The 19,409-nt window shown below is 33.4% G+C and overlaps 1 protein-coding gene across 1 annotated transcript; it reads right to left on the bottom strand.

Moving 5' to 3' along the window:
* Positions 1-6,860: 6,860 nt before the first annotated feature.
* On the bottom strand, positions 6,861-18,217 carry LOC119837440 (probable cytochrome P450 301a1, mitochondrial). The gene is made up of 8 exons (XM_038363019.1): positions 17,676-18,217; positions 10,199-10,392; positions 9,633-9,834; positions 9,020-9,182; positions 8,533-8,702; positions 8,128-8,206; positions 7,532-7,729; positions 6,861-7,247 (listed from the first exon to the last, which is right to left on the bottom strand). Exons 1-8 carry the CDS (start codon positions 18,149-18,151, stop codon positions 7,140-7,142), a joined length of 1,590 nt encoding a protein of 529 aa, XP_038218947.1. The 5' UTR covers positions 18,152-18,217; the 3' UTR covers positions 6,861-7,139.
* Between the last annotated feature and the right edge of the window lie 1,192 nt (positions 18,218-19,409).

The following is a 19,409-nucleotide window of genomic DNA, read 5'->3' as shown; positions in this document are numbered from 1 at the left end:
CGAACCCAGGACCCCTCGGTTCTACGTTCACGCGTTTACCACTATACCAAGGAGGCGTCGCCGTACCAACTAATATAATAACTACCAAATTGTCCGTCTGTCTGTTTATCTGCTACGCTTTTAAGGTTAAAACACGAATTTGCATTAAAAAAGTTGAATATCCAGTGTCAATATACGCTTCTTATTAAGAAGGTACCAGAAGCCTCTGCCCGTGGTTCCGTCTGCTGAAACCGCCGAAAACAGCTACTAAAAAAATGGTATTCAATTATAATATAAATATGTTGACATAATGATGAAATGTACTGGGTGTGGTCATTAAGTACTTATAAAAACTGAATTGAAAAGTATTAAACGTAACTAGACAATAAGCATCTATAAAATTTCCCAAATCTCCGCATTGCTTTAACGTTATGTGTGAGGTCTTATCCCATCTTATTCCTTTTCCTTTGGAGGTATACATATTAAAAAGCATATAAGTAATAAGTTTCAGACGTTAAACAATTTGATGAAAAATCTAAAATATAGCGTCATCGGATTTTCACTGGGAAGCAAATATCTGTTATAAACAGTCAAATGCTGATGTAAGGATTATCTAACATCTTGTATTCCCGGGGATTTAAGTATTCTGGATCACCAGCCTGTAGCTTACACGTCTGGTTCTCTGTGATCTTTTCCGTGTAGGTGTAGATGCATCGAAATAACACCTGAAAAGAAAGTTAAGATTTATCTGCTGAAATATATTATATATTAAATACTTTTATGCATATTAAATAGGACATGTTTTTACAAAAATAACGTAAATAATGCTAGACTACAGTCTGCAATAGTATTTTATTCATTATTATTTGTTGAGATTAATTATTAGAAAAGATATGATGATTGTGCAGGAGTAGACAGACGTAATGAAGTTTTGGTGAGTTTAGCTAATTATTATTGTGCTGAGAAAGCTGCTGGAGATTTAAATAGCTGTAACTAATGTCAAACAATTAATGTTTTGTTTCACACAACATCCATGTCTCTCACTTTTCCTTCTGTTCTTGAATAGTATTTAAATATGTACTAAGCATTGAATGAAATCAAAACGGTACATTTTTCTTAGTTCTTGGCATACATTATTACGACTGTTTTTCGTATATTCACACATTTGCTATTCAGATCACCGTTTAAGAATCGTTAACCCAGAGCTGTCTAGATTTTTAAACTTCTGTATCGGTAATTAACATCGCGAAAGTAGGACGGACGATCGTGCCTTGCAATATTTTGATATTTTAAAATATAGATACTGTTATTAATATTCTGGTTTAAATTTGAATAATGGTGAAAGAATATTCATATGTTACCTATAAATATAAAAACCTGTATTATTATATATAAAATTCTTAATTTAATACACAATAACAGTGAAAATGCGAAAAATAACTGATATTTTATTTATTTAAAAAAAAACGTAAAAGGATTCAAATTTTAACGCTTGATAACTATTGAGGACTTCGTCGCATCCTTTGATTAATTATTTATTTACCTCATCACAAATAATGGGGATTGTCGATTGATTTTTATAACTTTGTCTATTCGTACCACATAAATTAAAACTATTTTAGTCTTGCCTTTATTACTGCAATAAAATTGAAGAGTTATTGGCGCAATAAATATAATCATCTTGAGTTTTATGAGCAATCGACGTTCACTTGCCTCAAGGATATCCTGACTCGATTTATAAAATACTGTATGTATAGCTGTTCGGTCCGGCTTCGCCCGTGGTATGTAAAAAGCCTATATAACTCCGTAAAGTTGTAACTTTCCAGTGGTCAAATAATTTTTGATATCGGTCCAGGAGTTATAGTGTGAAAATGTTACAAACATACGAAAATATATAAATTCCTCTTTGATTCGCCCGTGGTACCTATATAGCCAGCCTTCCTCAATAAATGGGCTATCTAACACTGAAATATTTTTCAAATCGGACCAGTAGTTCCTAAGATTAATGCGTTCAAACAAACAAACAAATAAACTCTTGTGCTTTATAATATTAGTATTGATGTGAAGTAAATTTCTGTATCATAATTTTGTCTACTCATTTTACACATTTTTTATTTTGTATAAAGAAAGTGTGCTTTTTCTATCAATTTTAGTTCAAGAGTGTTAGGACTGGTTCCAAGCTAGTCTTTGTGTCTAGTTTGCTGGATTATGTAGAGCCCACCTATCTTTTATCATAGATTAAGTAAGTACCTAGTAAAAAGCAATGGTGGCTCAGTGGTGAGAACCTCGGACTTAAAAATCGATAAGTCGGGGTTCGAGACCGGGCGAGCGTGCAGGAGGAGGAGGCCTGTGTTCCAGTAGTGGGAACATATATGGGCTGATGACGATAAGTAAGTACCTCAAAGTTAATAAGTGGTAACACATTTTATTATGTTCCCTTAACACATTAACAAACATGAGTTTTAGAAATAAAAGAAATAAAAGTAGTTTATTTTTTTTTTTCAATTTTACATAATATGGAGTAATACCCACCTAGCAAGTTTAGAAGAAAATCTGTGTCAGAAGGATTATTATAACCCCATTATATTCATTAAGATTCATTATAAACAACAATAACAACATATTCGTAGGTTAAGTCTTGAAACCATTTCAAAAAGTCAAGGCGACATAAAACAGCAGTTTAAAACGAAAGTATATTTAGTTTGCCGGATTTCATCAGTCACAGGTCATGGATGCTTATGTTGTATGGTTTACAAGCGAAGGATTTTTGTTTTTTACATAAAGTGTTTTAATTTAGGCAGCTTTATAATTTATATTGATATGTATTTATTTATGTGTGTAATTCCATAAAACCTTTTTTTGTTTAATTGACATTCTCAAAGTCGAACGAGTTCTCCATTCGAGTGTACTTTTTTTTATTAATTTACTCAATAACTACGTGAAGGTACCAAACCAAATTCTAAAATGGGACGAATTGACAACTTCCTATCAAACACTGAAAGAAACATGTATATTGATTGAAAACATTCACAGTAAACAAAAAACATATCGAACTCGAATCGAAAATATCATTTGAATTTAATTACGTCGATGTTAATATTTATAACTAGCTTTTGCCAGCGGCTTCGCATGCGTTAAATTCGGTGTAGTTTAATAGATGTTATTATATACATGTATAAACCTTTCTATTCAAATACTTTATCTATTTAAAAATAACCGCATCAAAATCCGATGCGTAGTTTTTAAAATTAAAGCATACATAGGGTATGTATGCTTAAATTTTAAAAACCCAGACAGAGAAAGCGACTATGTAGTGAAAAGACATAAGGAACAAGGAAAGGATTGATATAGCTATACTGTGTTGTTGAAATAAATAAATTATCGTATAAAATGGGATTCCCCTGTAAAAAGTGGAAATTAAATAAAATACTTATGGCCGGTTAAGGTGAATATTAAGTATTATGATATTTAAGGTAACCTTATATTATTATGGAGTTTTGAAACATTGCTAGCACCTTATATTCCTTCGTAGTCGTAGTGGATACGATGCATGCATCTTTTGTATATTCTTTGTATATGTGGGCACAAATAACATCACTACATTGTATAAAACAAAGTCTCTTTACGCCGTCTTTATGTCTGTATGTTTAGATCTTAAAAATTACGCAATATCTTATGATGAGGTTTTTTAATAGATAGAGTAATTCAAGGTCTCTATGTATAATAACATAGAAGAGGGGGGGAGGGGGGTTTAGTCCGAATTTAACGCATACGAAGCCACGAGCAAAAACTAGTAATACTATAACGGGCATGTTTTTTTCTTAATGTGACAGTAATAACGAGTTAATAGTTTATTGATATGTTTTTTTTGTGTTTGTTTTTCTTTTCCAGGTCTTATTTCTGTATCTGAATAACTGACGTGGGTAATATATTCTCTATTTAGTTGGTCGCATAATCTAGCCGCATTTGTATTTAGCTACAAATGCGACTAGATTTCTTTCAATAACAGACTGAATACATTTTTTTACTGCACTCGTTACCAAAAAATCTATACTAATATTTCAAAGCTGTAGAGTTTGTTTTTTTATTAGAACGCACTAATCTCAGGAACTACTGGTCCGCTTTGAAAAAAATTATTTCAGTGTTAGATAGCCCATTTATTAAGGAGAGCTATAGGCTATATATGTACCACGGGCGAAGCCGGGGCGAACCGCGAGTAATACATGTTTCACTATAATTCTTTTAAAATGTACTTAGATAAAATACCGTAGCTTATTAGGAAAACCGTGTCGATTAGAAAATCGTTTGTAGAACCAGTTGCAGTAGGTGGGTTGGGCCGTTGAAATTCCAATCGTGATATATATTTACTGTCTACTATGTACCTACTGACTGTGTATAATAAAAAAGTAACATGTATGTTTCAATATCATACAACATATCATGGTTATAGTCTATATTTTAGCATTATCAACTCGTTTAATCCCTTTGATTCAGACTGATGTAAGCCAGTCATGTAGGTAAAGAAAATTTAGTGTGGTAGTGTGCAAATATGGTTAAATTTATATTTAATTGTAGGTAGAGTTTTTCTTATTATTTTAATATTATTAAATAATATCAAGATCACAAATCTACTGTCAACAATTCGGAATTAAGTTATTAACTATGAAACAATTATTTTCATTAGGTACCTAAGTCTATATTAAAATTGTAGACTAGCTATTCCCTGGCTTCGCCCAATGTACATAATATAGTGCCTATGTCACTAAGTGACATTGCAGCTTTCTAATTGTGAAAGAATTTTTTGAAATCGATACTTTTGTTTTTCCGTAAAAACGTTAAAAAGATACAAAAATATCCTTTTTATAATATTACTAGCGGTTCGCCCCGGCTTTGCCCGTGGTACATATATAGTTTATAGCCTTCCTCAATAATTTATGGCTATCTAATACTGAAAGAATTTTTCAAATCGGATCGTATCGGAGTAGTTCCTGGGATTAGTGCGTCTAAACAATTAAACAAGCTCATCAGCTTTACAGTATTAGTACAGATTATAGATATAATTTAATAAATTCATCGTTTAATGTATTATTTTACGTGTGTAATACGTTTGAAATGAGTTTCAACAGTCCATAAAATTATCATCAAAAGTTGTTTGCAGTTAGTTAACACCTCTGTTACATAATAGAGGAACTGCATCATTAGCACGAGAGCGCGAAATTTTGCACGTGTCATCCTAACTACATAATTTTTAGAGTTAGTTAAATAGCTGCAGAATAGGAAAGAATATTTTTAGGACACAATTTTCTTTATTAGAAAATCTTAGATACCGTTATTAGGTATTTTCAGAAACAATATTGAGGTATAGTATCTTTCAAGGGATTTTTGGATGTATCATCATCATCATCAGCCCTTATATGTTCCCACTGCTGGGACACAGGCCTCCTATGAGGGTTTGGATGTATAATGCTTAAAAATATATGTTATTGTTTGTGCGACCATAAAGCTTGATTACATTTGATATTATGGAAAGAATATTCGCACAGTTATCGTACCGTGAGATAGTAAGTGTCGACTTATCCATTGTTTTAATATATTCCTGTGAGACTTCTGAGAACATTCAAATGATATTCTCAAAGTTGTATGTATGTTACTCGTTATTTTATACTATTTTTTGATAAAAATTGTAGAGTGGTGATAAAACACAAAGAAGATTCTAAACGCAGGATTATTAAAAAATACCCAATAATAGTGAATTACATTTCTTAATTCGCTTAAAAAAACTAGTCAAAGTGATATTTCTGAAAATTCTACCAGCTCAGTGCATATGACACCAAAATTCCCACCTAAAAATAATCTTCCTTTTTCAAAGAATCGCTTCAAAAACAGTATCTGGCAACCCTAAGCCTAAACCAATACGCTTAGAAAACGGTCAGTGTTATAGCAAACTTTAGGTGTGGTATTGCCATAAAAGTTAATTAATACGTCAATGGACTAAGAGGTAAATATTGAAGATATGATCGGCAAACAGTTGTGGAGAATCGATAAAACGCAATAACGCTTATGTATGGACAATAAAATATTAAGTATCTTGGATGGAGTTGATTGTCTCGTGAAGAATTAAATAAAGATGTATAGAGTTGAGTCAAATACATCATATTTGTGATCGAGCAATTTAATCCTTACTTCTTTATAAATATTAGGTATTAATGCGAAAGTGTATGTCGTTGTTTATGATATTACAATGATTTCGGACATCGTTAAAAGTGATACAGGCTACTTTTTAGGGGATTTTCTTTACCTAGTACGTATTAGTACGTGGGCAAAGGGGTATTCGGGTAAAGCCTATGCTGAGGGTACATCAATGAAATTGTAACTTTATGGTATAAAAAATAAAGTGGGAATTTGAAGATTGAGTGGGTCTATAATATATTTGTGCTTAAAATTACCAATTCAAAAGTACAAATTTCCTTTTGAAAATGTATTTTCACAGATTCACCTTATTCCTAACTGGCTAGAGTATTTAAATAAAAAATATAGACTACCTTACGTTCCAATGTGATAAGAATTCATATTAATAAAATAATAATATTATTGTCTATTACATATTCTAGGTGGACTTTTCACATAAGCGAATTTTGAAATCATCTCGCTAATCTTTTTTATACTAGACTGTAAGAATGATGTTAAGAGGGATGGAACCCAAGATTAGGTTGTAGAGTAGAAACTTTATTAGCTATGTAGACAACAAACATACGTAATAAAACAAAAATATATAATTATTATTAATTTACTTACATGTGTATATATTTATATTAATCAGAAACTTGTTAATAATATAATTTCGGTTTAATATGAGTGTTCACATACAAAAAAAATAGATGCACATGTTAATAACAATTTAATGTCGTATATGCTTTATAATGTGGATATAATCTTTTACTATTAATTACATTTTATTGCAACATAAAAAAAATATCAAGTCTGGGCATATACATTATATATATATATTCTTTAAAAAAAAACTTATTCGAACGATAGGCAGGCAGGTTGACATTTCACCATAATATTTTTTTTTAAACAAATTCAATATGTCATTAAACATATATTCATAATTTGAAATAAAAATATCTTATTCTAAATTCAACATTTCAAAAAGCGTTCTATCGTTCGATCATACGCAGGCGCAGAGGCCCGTCCGGCGCGTACATGAATGTCACCGCGTATTCAAGTGGCTCGTGGTGGTATTCTAATCTGTAGCGGCGTAATAACTGAAAAATAAATGCTTTCTTGAGTAAATTTCTAAAGAAGTATCTATTTTTGTACGCTTATCGACATATTACTAAAAACTTCTGGAACAGTACATAAATATTAAAAACCCCCAAAATAGCCCGTACTACATAACACTATAGACTCTACTATAGGCCATAGCCTAAATATAATACATAGATGTATCCTATCTATCCCATAGTGAATATCATTGATCATTAACCGATCTAGGGTGATCATCTTATCAGACAATATTAAAACATTATAATTAACTATAAGCATTAACCTTAGCCAACAGCACTTGTATCTCCAAATCAGCAAACCGCCTGCCCAGGCATATCCTTGCCCCAAAACCATAGGGCAAAGAGGCAAATGAGTGCAAACGGCCATTTCCCTCCAGCCACCTCTCTGGCCTGAACTCTTCAGGATTTGAGACGAATTGCTCCATATTACCGGTCACGATGGTCGGGAATACGACTTGGACCTGGGTATAATAAACATCTTTAATCGTGTGTAAAGTTTTCTTAGGTAATTTATATTCGAAAGAAATGTGATTTGAAGTATTGTAAGAAATAAACTCTAAAACAACTGGTCTGATACTCATACTTAGAAACTGGAAATTTCTAAAAGTTATGTTATCTCTGAGGCTAAATTTTATTTAAGTCATTATAACTTCTTAACCCTTAATAAATACTGTGTTAAGTTGTGCCCACCTCCACTCCTATAAGTATTTTGTATATTTTATTATAACCTTCCTACTTCCTTCCTTTTTACTTAGTACTTAGTACTTTTTACAAGTAGTTCCTGAGATAACCAACAACTTGTGAACGAACATACTCTTCAGCGTCATGTTACTACAAAAAAAGCTACAAAAATTCTTACGCCTTTCGGTATGTGATAGCCACAAATGACATCATCTTCTTGCAACGTTCTTCCATTGCCGATAACTGTTGAATACATCCTAAAAAAAGGTAAGGAATACAATATTTATTATTATGATAATGTTAAGGAATACCAGAAAAATTTAGCTTTAAGGACATTTGCCTATAGCCTATATACAAGAGTTATATTGATCTGCTATTTAAGAAAAATTTTCCGCTGAACTTAGCTTCCCTTACATATTTTGAAGAGAAAATATTGGATTATTTATTTTGGGGCTTATTTAAGAAACTATTTACGGATATTGAAAATTATTCCACTACTAGAAAAATAGGTTTTTCTTGAGCTGTATAGACTAAAATAATCGTCAAATATTTTCGTTCAATTTTATTTCGGTTTAATACATACCTAAAAACTTCTCTTACGAACGCCTTAGTGTAATGCAATTTGTCAAGGTCAGAGTAGGTGAGAGGTTTAGTAGGATCGGGCAAAACTCTTCTGATCTCTTCCGCCATCTTCTCTTGTTGCTTCAATCTTGTGGCCGCTTGGTAGAGGATCGAACACACTGCCATTGAGATCTATAAAACAGATGCGTAGTTGTTTTTAATTTCTTCTATTTGTTTAAGAGAACAAATAATTGTTTTATATTGTATTATATTTTGAGGAGAATCTAATAGTATAATAATTATAGAACATTACGCTTCGTGTTTCGCATTTATAAAATTATTATACATTTTCGTAAATACCTATTTGAATTACTGAAACCCATATTTTAAGCCTCAACTATTAATTATATATAGCTATGTCTAAAGAAGCCCTACAGCATTACGATATGATCGGAATAAATTGAGAAATAAGATTTAAACCCAACGCTTAAATACAAAAATATTCTCACCGTATCAATGCCGACGAGTATCAGGTCAAGGGCCATGATGGTAGCTATCTTGGGGTCTCCTTCGCTCTTCAGAACCCGTTCGAGTAGAGACAAGTCATTCTCTGACGTCACTTTCTTGGTTTTCAAACGCTCTAGCGCCTCGTTAATATAATGTGAGCACAGCCTGAAAAATATAAAAAAATAAGAATATACATTTCATTAATATTAAATCTTAAGTACAAAAAAACCTTTGTGGTTTTTTTGAAGAGGTAAGTGCTACACCAGCTTCTAAAATGGAACTAAATGACAACAAGTTCCTATCAAACTTAAAAAGAATCACGTGTCGGCTTAAAACTCTCGGAGTTATCGAGTAACAAAAACAGTCGATTTGAGAACCTTCTTATTTTTTGAGAACTTACGTTAAACATAAAATAGTAGGAATGGTTGGAATGTTGTTAGATTTACAATCATGTGGTGTAATTCTTTTTGTGTTTGAAAGGTAAATATTGTCATCTGGTTTCATTTTAGAATCTGAACACCAGGAAATTTGGTGACTTTTTTTGAAGATATAATTTAAAGCACGCCTAAAGCCCGAATCTAATTCTTTTTTCTACGAAAAGTCATAGATACTCACTCAACAAAGAAGTTCATATTATTCACGTATTTCGTCCACAGCGGAGTGGGTATGTATCTCCAATAGGGTGCCTTCAATTCCAGCACGGCTACATTCCGTAGCGCGTATTTAGCTGCGTCTATGATGCGTTGGGGTTCAGAGTTGTTGCTTAGGTCACGGCGCAGGCAACCTAGCCGCACGTCTAGAGCTACACGGCCAATACCTTAAAATAATAACACATTGTTAATAAATGAGTACAATATTAATTGATGTAATGTTTTTTATTTTGTTTGTGTTCCGGGATAGGATTATCCTAGCTATGGCCCTTACACGAGTCTCTAATTTTCTTTGTACCAAAATTGAATCAGTGGTTTAGGCATAAAGGAGAGCAAACGGACAGACAGAGTTACTATTGCGTTTAAAATATTAAGAAGTAATAGTATACATAAGTATGTATCTAAAGTGCAATTTTCTCTTTATAGTGATTTTGTTGCTTGTACTCCAAATTATATTTTAGTGGATTTATGCAAGTTCCACACGTATATGAACATGAATTTCATCCTTATATATATCGGGTATAAACTCACATTCAAGAGACCACTTGTGTATATCATTATCGAATTCCTTCGGCAGGTCGCCGTTTTCATCCCTTGCGTCTTCCATGTACTTGATAAAGTCCTCTGTAACCATCTCGATGGGTGCCACGTATTTCTTCACGGTCTGAGGCTGTAGGATCGGCCTTTGTACTTTGGAACGGAAGGTTCTCCATTGCTCACCGTGACTGCAAACAATTTACTTTGATTACACTCCAGGCTTGGTCCAAGATGGTCTAATTAACTACGAAGTATGACATCCGCGCATTTAATTGTAACATCTTTATCCAAGCCTGTCGTATAATTACAATAGAACTTTACTTCAGGCGTATAACTGTACAATTGTTTATTTGTAATTTGTTGTTTTACATTTATTAATATTAACGAGTAGTTTAGTAGTATAGTAGGAAGCGCAAGAATAAAAATGGCTGGATACAGTCGCATGGTAAACCGGCAAAGGACTGCTCAAATGTACATGAGTTCATGAATATCGCAAACGCTATTAAAATCCTAGGCTCTTCAAATATATAGATGTTATGATACTTGGCAAAGGAATTTCCCATGCAAATGAGATGTTTCACCGCGGTAAAAAATAGCCTATGACACTCAATAGTTTCCTGTCGCTAAACACAAATCTCAACATAAAGTTGCTCCATTGTAAAAAGACAAACAAACAAATAATCAAATCCAGTTTCACATTAATAATATCATACATTACATATATAGCAAGGAGATGTACGATTAAAGCATTGTCTCTTGGGCAACAAGTTCTAGCTACGTTTTAATTCAATCCATTTCATTCAAATTTAATTTGAACAAAAATGAGCAATAAAAACGCAATAACTTTGGCCCTCGACAAACATTTGTCAACTCTACGGTCTAAGGTTAAAGTTTTGTAATAATTTATTGTTTCCCTTGAGATGTGCACATTTAACAATTAAAATGTTTATCTTAGCTTGACGTAAGCTGGGTGAGCTTGGCTTATGATGTACAGTTTAAAGTTCTTAGGTAGCACTTATAGAGAGGATAACTTACTAGCTGTAACTTGCGACGTCACTCCCTATGTCCTAATTTTACTATAATTTATACATTACATATTCACCAACACTTCAAAATTTCACACAGATAAGCTGTTTTCGCGTGAAGGAACAAATATCCATCCATCTATCCATCCATACTTCCAAAATTTCGGGTTTATAGTAATATTTATATAGGTGGTGTATATCTGATAGCTAAATGATGTAATGATGAAATCCATTTATTAATTGTTCGATTCAAGTTCGAATGTTGTGTAAAATTGAAGTGTTTTGATAAATAAAACATTTCATCATGAAATTCAATACGAAATATTACATTTCAAACATACCTCACTATTATAATAATCCAGAATTGATATCCATATAATTTATATTCAATATTTATAATTGAATAAATCCTTGTTTTATATGATTTCCCGGTAAAGTAATAATAAAAGTATTTCAATTACATATTGGATTTCCAAACAAAAATGTATGAATACATTTATTCTATAAGCAAATAAATAAAATTCATATCAGATAACTCTCGACTGAAAATCATTAATGACTACAAACATACTAGTCGTTATACGTATATGTCCCCAAAAGCAGATAAAAATGAAGATATCTAATCTAGCAAAACAAAAACAATACGCAGGACATAGATAATACAAATCACAAGACCTAATTATATATAGCGTACGATCTACAAGCACGTGTCGCTTTCATAATCAGGTTACATGAATAATTCATATCAAACCTTCATTAATCCATCCTAAAGCAACTCAATGAATAACAATTATATCCTCGCAGTTCCTAAATATACTACACTCATTGATAAATACGTTGCAGCGAATTGGGTCACTGAACTCGCAAAAGTTGAACGATCTAAGTTAGTTGTTTATAAATCCTATCCTACTAATACTTATTATAAATGCGAAAATTTGTGAGGATGAATATATGTGTATGTGTATGTTAGTTACTCTTTCACGCAAAAACTACTTAACCGATTGCAATGAAATTTGGTACGTAGATAGCTGAACAACTGGAATAACACACAGACAACTTTTTATCCCGATATACCTTCGGGATACGGACTTGCGCGGGTGAAACCGCGGGGCGCAGCTAGCAATTTGTATTGCAGAGTCATTGCTTATTACATGCAAATTAAATATATAAATGATCAAATCACTTAATTATACAGTTATAAAGCACTATAACATTCATATCGACCTACATTTATGTTTCCAAACTCGTTTATAACTTTTTTAAAATACGCTTCTTTCCAAGTAGTTATGAAGAAATCGCATACAGAATGAAAATTATACAGCTAGCCTTCTGATTGGCTGTTTGTTTGTCGTGCTTCTCATGATCGTGAGACAATGCGGTAAGTAAGGAAAATTGTAGCATGACATACACATAGACAAGTGACTGGTTAGACGTAACATTTAAAAATAGTTGTTACCAGTAGCACTATTAACGAATCGCAAATGTTTGTATCTTACCATCTTCTTGACCTTGCCCTTTTGGGTAAAATACCGTCAATATTTGGGCGGTGACTTTAGTTTGGGGAGTATAGGGGGTTATATGTGAACTAAAAAAGTTCCCCCAATGTATGTTTGGTATTAAAACTTATTTTAATAGTGACGAAATAGTTATCTAATGTGGGTCTAGGTACGGTCTGGTCTAACTGTTTAACATTATTTAAAAACATGAAATATTTTTTTTTTATTGCAATCTCAATCAACCAATCAAATCAAATTCTATTTTAAGAACAACAAACTGCAATTACGTTTTCAATGAAAACTCATTCATAATTACTCTTTATTAACTTTTACACTACGAGTTTCGAAACCGGACGGTGTCCATGAATCAACGCCTTTACCGGTTCTCTCGCTCATATTTACTTTAGTATATTTAACATTCTTTATCAAGTAAAGACGGAGCATCTTCAGGGTCGACTTGTAAAAATCATAGTATTTGTAGTTCAGCAATAGCAAAGAATACGTAATCATAGACCATACCAATAGCAAGTTCTTGATTTTCGTCATTATTTACCTATGGCATACCCATAGGCATAGCTATAGCATAACTAGAGGCTTTTGGTTTTGTCAACTTCCTCAGTTGTAATGTGAAAACTGTCGAAGCATAACATTTTCACTGCAGGACCTACGTGATCCTATGTGCTATATATTATACCTATAATATACATGCACAACGGGGCAGCCGGGAAAGACCACTATTATAATAAATAGATAAAATACAGTACCTAACACTATTCATGTCACATTAACATATATTACTAGGATAGTGGCCATCTCAAATAGTTGTGCACATTGAACACCTACTTATCGTAATGACCATGAATTCTTAAGTAGATAGTTACAAAACTTTTAGTTGAACTCCATTAAAGCCGCTAAATCTAATGAATGAACAAGGGACGAGAGTTTGCGATAAGCACTTTCTTCCTAGTCCTAATATGAAAGGAAACGTCACTTGAAAATATTTTCAACCACTTGCGCTCAACTACCGTAAATAAACTACTAAGATAATAACATAAAACCATAATCACACCTCACACTATCACACTAACATTATAAATAAGAAAGTTCGTTTGTTTGGTTTGTCCGTTAATCACGCTAAAACTACTGAATGGATATTGATGAAATTTGGTATACAGACGGGGTAAGAGTCGACTTGGGCGATAGGATACTTTTTATTCCGAAATGCTTCCTTGGGATAAAACAGGAATCTTGATATTCGGACGGAGCCAGGACGAGCGTCTATTAATATATAATTTTTACCGTATCCCTTACAAATTTAGTGACAAAGAAGTCCTCTAATGATGGTGGTGGTCCTAAAGCTATTCGATGTCATTTACCTTTACTAACCTCGCTTTCGCTGCGCCCCACTTCCCAAGTAGAACACATCTGACTGGTTCACACCTTGCACGGTATGTTTATAAATAATTGTGGTGCTACCGTATGCGACTAACTTCTCTATTCTATTCGATGAAAACAATAAAATAATAATAATAGGAATAATGAAGCATTCTGATAGTGTAATGTTTTAAATTCAAATTCCGTTTTTTTATCGATTATATACGTTCAAAAATCTAATATTTGCTTTATGATACAGAATGTGCCTTTTATTTATACACTTATACCCACATATAGACAGACAGACAGAGTTATTTACGTATATTTATAATATTAGTAGTTAGGCTGAGGAGGACTCACGACCAACGTCTCGTAAATATTTTGTAGTATTTGCCTAAACCTACTCCACATTTCACGATTCATTAAAATATGCCAATTTTTACACGTAGTTAGGTTCATATTTTAAATATATATGCAGCTATAAGGTAAGTACGGTCAATGGCGATGTATCTCGATATGTATGAGAACAAACAGTCAATCGTTTATTTACATACAACGTTGACAAAACCGATGGATGTGCTAATTTGCTTAGCTATTTTTGACAGATATAGGATCTTCTATAATGCAAACTATATTCAAACATAAATTAATTTCTTAAAAAATATAACGATGAAAAATTCACGTAACGAGTGATAGAGCGGGCAACTGAGCTGGTGTTTCTCCTGATGGACGGTGGTAAGCGATCACTACCGTCGACGAATTTTCCTTTACTGAACAAGTTTTTTCGCAGTTAACCGAGATATGTCCAAATAACCGAAGAAGAACATGCCAACATCGTGCCTTACTCAATTTTTCAGAATTCCTAAGATTTTATTATGATAAAGTACCCGCAATAGATGGAAAGAATTGATATATTTAAGACATTATGAGTATACAATAACACATCCTTATGCGATAACATTACGCATATTCTAGTTTCCAAGTGCATTATGTCAGGAGCGCTGACGCAATGACCAAGTGCTAAACAAACATTCAATACCAACCCGCTAAGTGTCATTGTCGTTTAGTTTAGTACATTTATACAGTTTCAGTGATAACCATTTGGGGAAACAATGAGACAGCACGTATTGATGGTCGTGGATATTTATCGCTAATTTAGGGGTATTAAGGTTGCAGCTATATCGCATTTTTCGTCGGGTTGTTGTGAGATTTAAATTTTTTTTATTAAAATGTTTATATGGATTTACGTATGCTTAAAGCGCTCGTGCGCTAAACGCTGGTGCTCTGGATCATGTCGACCTCTCAAACTAAAATGCCTGGATCGCGGAGTTCGATAAAACTGCAACCGCAAACCTACGCAGAGTCCAACAACAGAAATAGAAAGAAAATCGAAGAAACTGAATGGTCTATGTCTAACAGTTCATTCAATTTTGTTGACAACATCTTTATTCTTAAGAACAACCCGCAAATCCAATTACCTTTATATTTACATATTAAATCGAAATCTTGAATGTTGACACGATCAGCAAGCTAAGTTTCAACATTAGCAATTAGAGACAACGACCTTCTATCACTCGCTAGTGTACAATTCACTAACCACACTACTCCAATTACAAGACCTAAAATGTTCCGATTAGACACATTCCAAACAAACAGTATAATAAATTTTTGCGTAAACACATTGCCTAGGTCTAAGTTACGCCCTATGAGACCAATATACGTGACATGGCATAAATTTATATAAATAAGCAAACAATTGCAAGGTGAAGAATAATTATTGAATCATGTGAGTCAATAGATGCTGAAGTATTTTATAAATAGGCATAAACAGCGATTGGTATTCCCGTATTGGGCGAGTTAGCATTAGCAGACACGAAAAAGGAATGTAAATGGTCAGGATTATTTCATAGAACTACACTTTTATCGACAGTATCAATCGTATGTAGCGTCTTCAAAAACGATGGCAGATTTGTAAATAGCTTTAGTCTAGATGACTTTTTTGCGACAGTTATTTATAATTGTATGGAATTCAATTTTGAATATTAAATCAAAAATGTAAAACCGTATGAGGTGGACATTCAAGGTCGATAGAGATGATTGGTACAAATGTTAGAAACATAAATGATAGGTAATCCCTACATAATATAAAACAAAGTCGCTTTCTTTGTTCCTCTGTCCATATGTATGCTTAAATCTTTAAAACAACACAACAGATTTTGATAGGTTTTTTTTAAGTACATAGTGATTCAAGAGGAGGAGGAGGAGGAGGTTAATAACATCTATTAAACTACTCCGAATTTAAAGCGAAGCCGCGGCCACAAACTAATATCTAATAGGTCTCCATCCCACGTGAAATTAATAGGCACTTTTACCAAGAATTTATGTATTAATTAAGGCGTCGTAAGAGTTTGTTTTTTTTTTATAATTCAAAGTTATATTTTGCTGTCGCAAATCTTGCAGCACTTGATGATTAAATCGTGTTAGTTTCGGTCGTCTTTTTCGAGACTGTGAGAAACTTAATAATTAATTTTTGTTGCGTATTTAATTAACGCGAAAAAGGTACGACTTTAATTTTGAAACAACAAATGCTAAAAGCAAAATATATGACTATAATTACGATTGTTTTCTACGTATGCATCATGCTGTGTATTTCAGGGATTTATCAAAATTAATATACCGGTGGATTTGATTGTTGGGTGCGGTAAAATCACTGGGCATACTATTCTAATCTTAAAAACGTTGCGTGAGAAACATTCTTTGACAATTCAAGGCTATTGGTAGTTAATCATTCTCAAAGATGCTTGAGCAACATCTTTGACCTTAAGTTTTCATATTGCAATGAAATTACTTCTTTAGGTACTAATTTTATAAAAAAGTAAGGTTTGTGAATTTGTGAGTTCGTGACGTTGTAGGGGGTAACCTCTAGATCTACTGAACTGATTTTAATTATTATTTAACCAATAGAAAGCCACGTTATCTATGAGTATCTAATGCTGTATATGATTGTTTATTTCGGATTTACCCGGGTTGCGCCATGACGTGCGGCTAGCAGGTACTTTAGTTTTTTTTAAATATTTTACATAAATTTAATGATTCGATTAAGACTTAAATATAGGAATGAACCTAATATATTATTCCATACTATGTTGACTTAAATTTATAAATCTACGTGATAGTTGATATAAAAGTGTTGCGTGTGTGAAATTTACATTCAAATTGTTAAAAAGGAAATAAAAAAATTAGCCTCACGATATATTTCGCAATTAACATATTTTAATTCGAGTTTTTTAACGCGAATACGGTCCGGTGAAAGTCGCCGCGAAAGTCAAGGCTAGTTTTGACAACATCAATGATATTTGAGATACACAAAATTTTATAAGATGTGAGAAAGTTTTAAGTATAAATAATGAGAAAGTTGATTTATATTATAACAGACTTTATTTGGGAACAAATTGTAAATCAATTTGTTTTTTTTAAATATTAAGAAAATAAAAAAATGCTCGTAATGCGTTCAGAAACTCAAGATGATTTCAAGATTAAAAGTGATAGTTATAATAAATATAAAATGTAACTTACACCCCCACAACTCCAGGTAAATCTCCAAAGAAATCCTTTCTTACTTCCGACTTATATTTCACAAGACACGGCATAGCTGGCCTGAAGGGGGTGGGCCCCTCTCTTCGGTACATCCTCTCAATTTCATCAGCATCGTACACGAACAGCAGATCTGGCCTCCCAATCAAGCCGCCAAGGCGCACAATCCTACCATATCTCTCGAGAAACAGTTTGGTCACTTTAGCGAATTCTGATATATCGAACTGGCCGATTACAGGGACCATTCGCCACGTATTTCCAAGGAGGGGAATGGGCTTGGGACCAGGGACTTCGGAATAGGGTTTAGCGTTGGCAAACACTTCATCGGTCAGAGAGGCGGTGGGTGCTATTTGGGATCGCTGGCGTTTTGAAAAGGGGCATCCTGTCGTCGCTTGACGGGCGTGTGCTATGGAGAAAGGGCGCGCGTACGCGGTAAACTTTTTTAAGGAACGCCCCATAACGATGACGACCGGTGTGCGGTCTGTGAACGACTGGCGCGAGATTAACACAGCGGCAGATTTGCCGTTAGGTGGCGAGGCATTGCAGTCACGGACATGGGTGCGTTGAGCGTTCTCGTTTTTTAACTTTCTATAGCGTCGAGTTCACCATGCTGTTACTGTATTTTTACGCGGTGTAAATAAGGTAGTTCGTTGCGTCTTTGTTGTTTTATTTTCGGTTTCAATAACCACAATTTAGTAATTGTACGATAAATTGAACGGCAGATGGTTTATTCACTTATTGTTGTACAGTAGAGCGAAGTAAATAATAAATAAAATATGTAAATATACAAGGGTTTTTTTATGTCATAGCGGGCAACTGAGCCGGTGGTTCGCCTGCGGGTAAATGATCACCACTGCCCATGAACATTCGCAAAGGCTCAGACCTCTGAGAATGCGATGCCCGCTTTTAAGGGATAAGGGATAACAAAAGGATGATGATGACTGGAAAGAAGGAATGGACTGGGAAGGGCTAGGAGAAGGAAATAGGCCTCCGACTCCCCCACTCACCGTACGAAACACAATAGCAAGCTATTATTTCACGCCGGTTTTCTGAGGGGGTGTGGTAGGTACTTCCCCGGTGCGAGCTGGCCCAATTCGTGCTGAAGCATGCTCGACTCCCACAATAGAATGAGTTTCTCATTTTGTACTTCTTTTCAAATTCACGAATGTTACATTCATATACAATTTTAGTTCGATAGCATTTAAATGTTTATAAATGCTTACAAGCACTTGAACTTTTTAAAGAATGTATTATTTTTCAATTGTTAATATTTTGAGGAAATAGAAAATGAATAAGAGGAAAAAATATGTTTGTTTTGCGCATATAACTATTGTATTCAATGCAATAACCAAATTGCATATTAATTTTACTCCAAAGCACCTTATACAACCTTACACTAACCTATATATTGATAATTTATAGTTAACATCTCTTTTTCTTCTTCAATTTATTGTGGATGATGAGCATGCTTTAGAACGAATTGCGCCAGCTCGCACCGGGGAGATACCACAATCCCGTCTAGTTTAGTGGTGATAACTATTTCGATACGTCAAATTTTAACTTACAATAACGTATCAAATGTTAGTATAAAATGTATAATTACATAAATAAGCAAAAAAAACCGTAATTGAATGAGTATTCACTACCTAGTCTTGCCATAAATATTGTAATAAAGAAAAAAGAAAATTGTTAACTGCAAATAACATTTATTACTTT

This window comes from Zerene cesonia, chromosome 27 (assembly GCF_012273895.1).
Source record: "Zerene cesonia ecotype Mississippi chromosome 27, Zerene_cesonia_1.1, whole genome shotgun sequence".
Taxonomy (NCBI): Eukaryota; Metazoa; Arthropoda; class Insecta; order Lepidoptera; family Pieridae; genus Zerene; species Zerene cesonia.
The sequence above is the reverse complement of the archived record's forward strand: the minus strand, read 5'-3'. Positions and strand labels throughout refer to the sequence as shown.

Excerpts from the sequence above, each read along its gene's own strand:
- LOC119837440 (XM_038363019.1), bottom strand. The coding sequence starts at position 18,151 with ATGGGGCGTTCCTTAAAAAAGTTTACCGCGTACGCGCGCCCTTTCTCC. Across the intron at positions 8,703-9,019 it reads TACTCGTCGGCATTGATACG|ATCTCAATGGCAGTGTGTTC; the intron begins GTGAGAATATTT and ends TCTGTTTTATAG. Across the intron at positions 7,730-8,127 it reads GCTATCACATACCGAAAGGC|GTCCAAGTCGTATTCCCGAC; the intron begins GTAAGAATTTTT and ends TATTATACCCAG.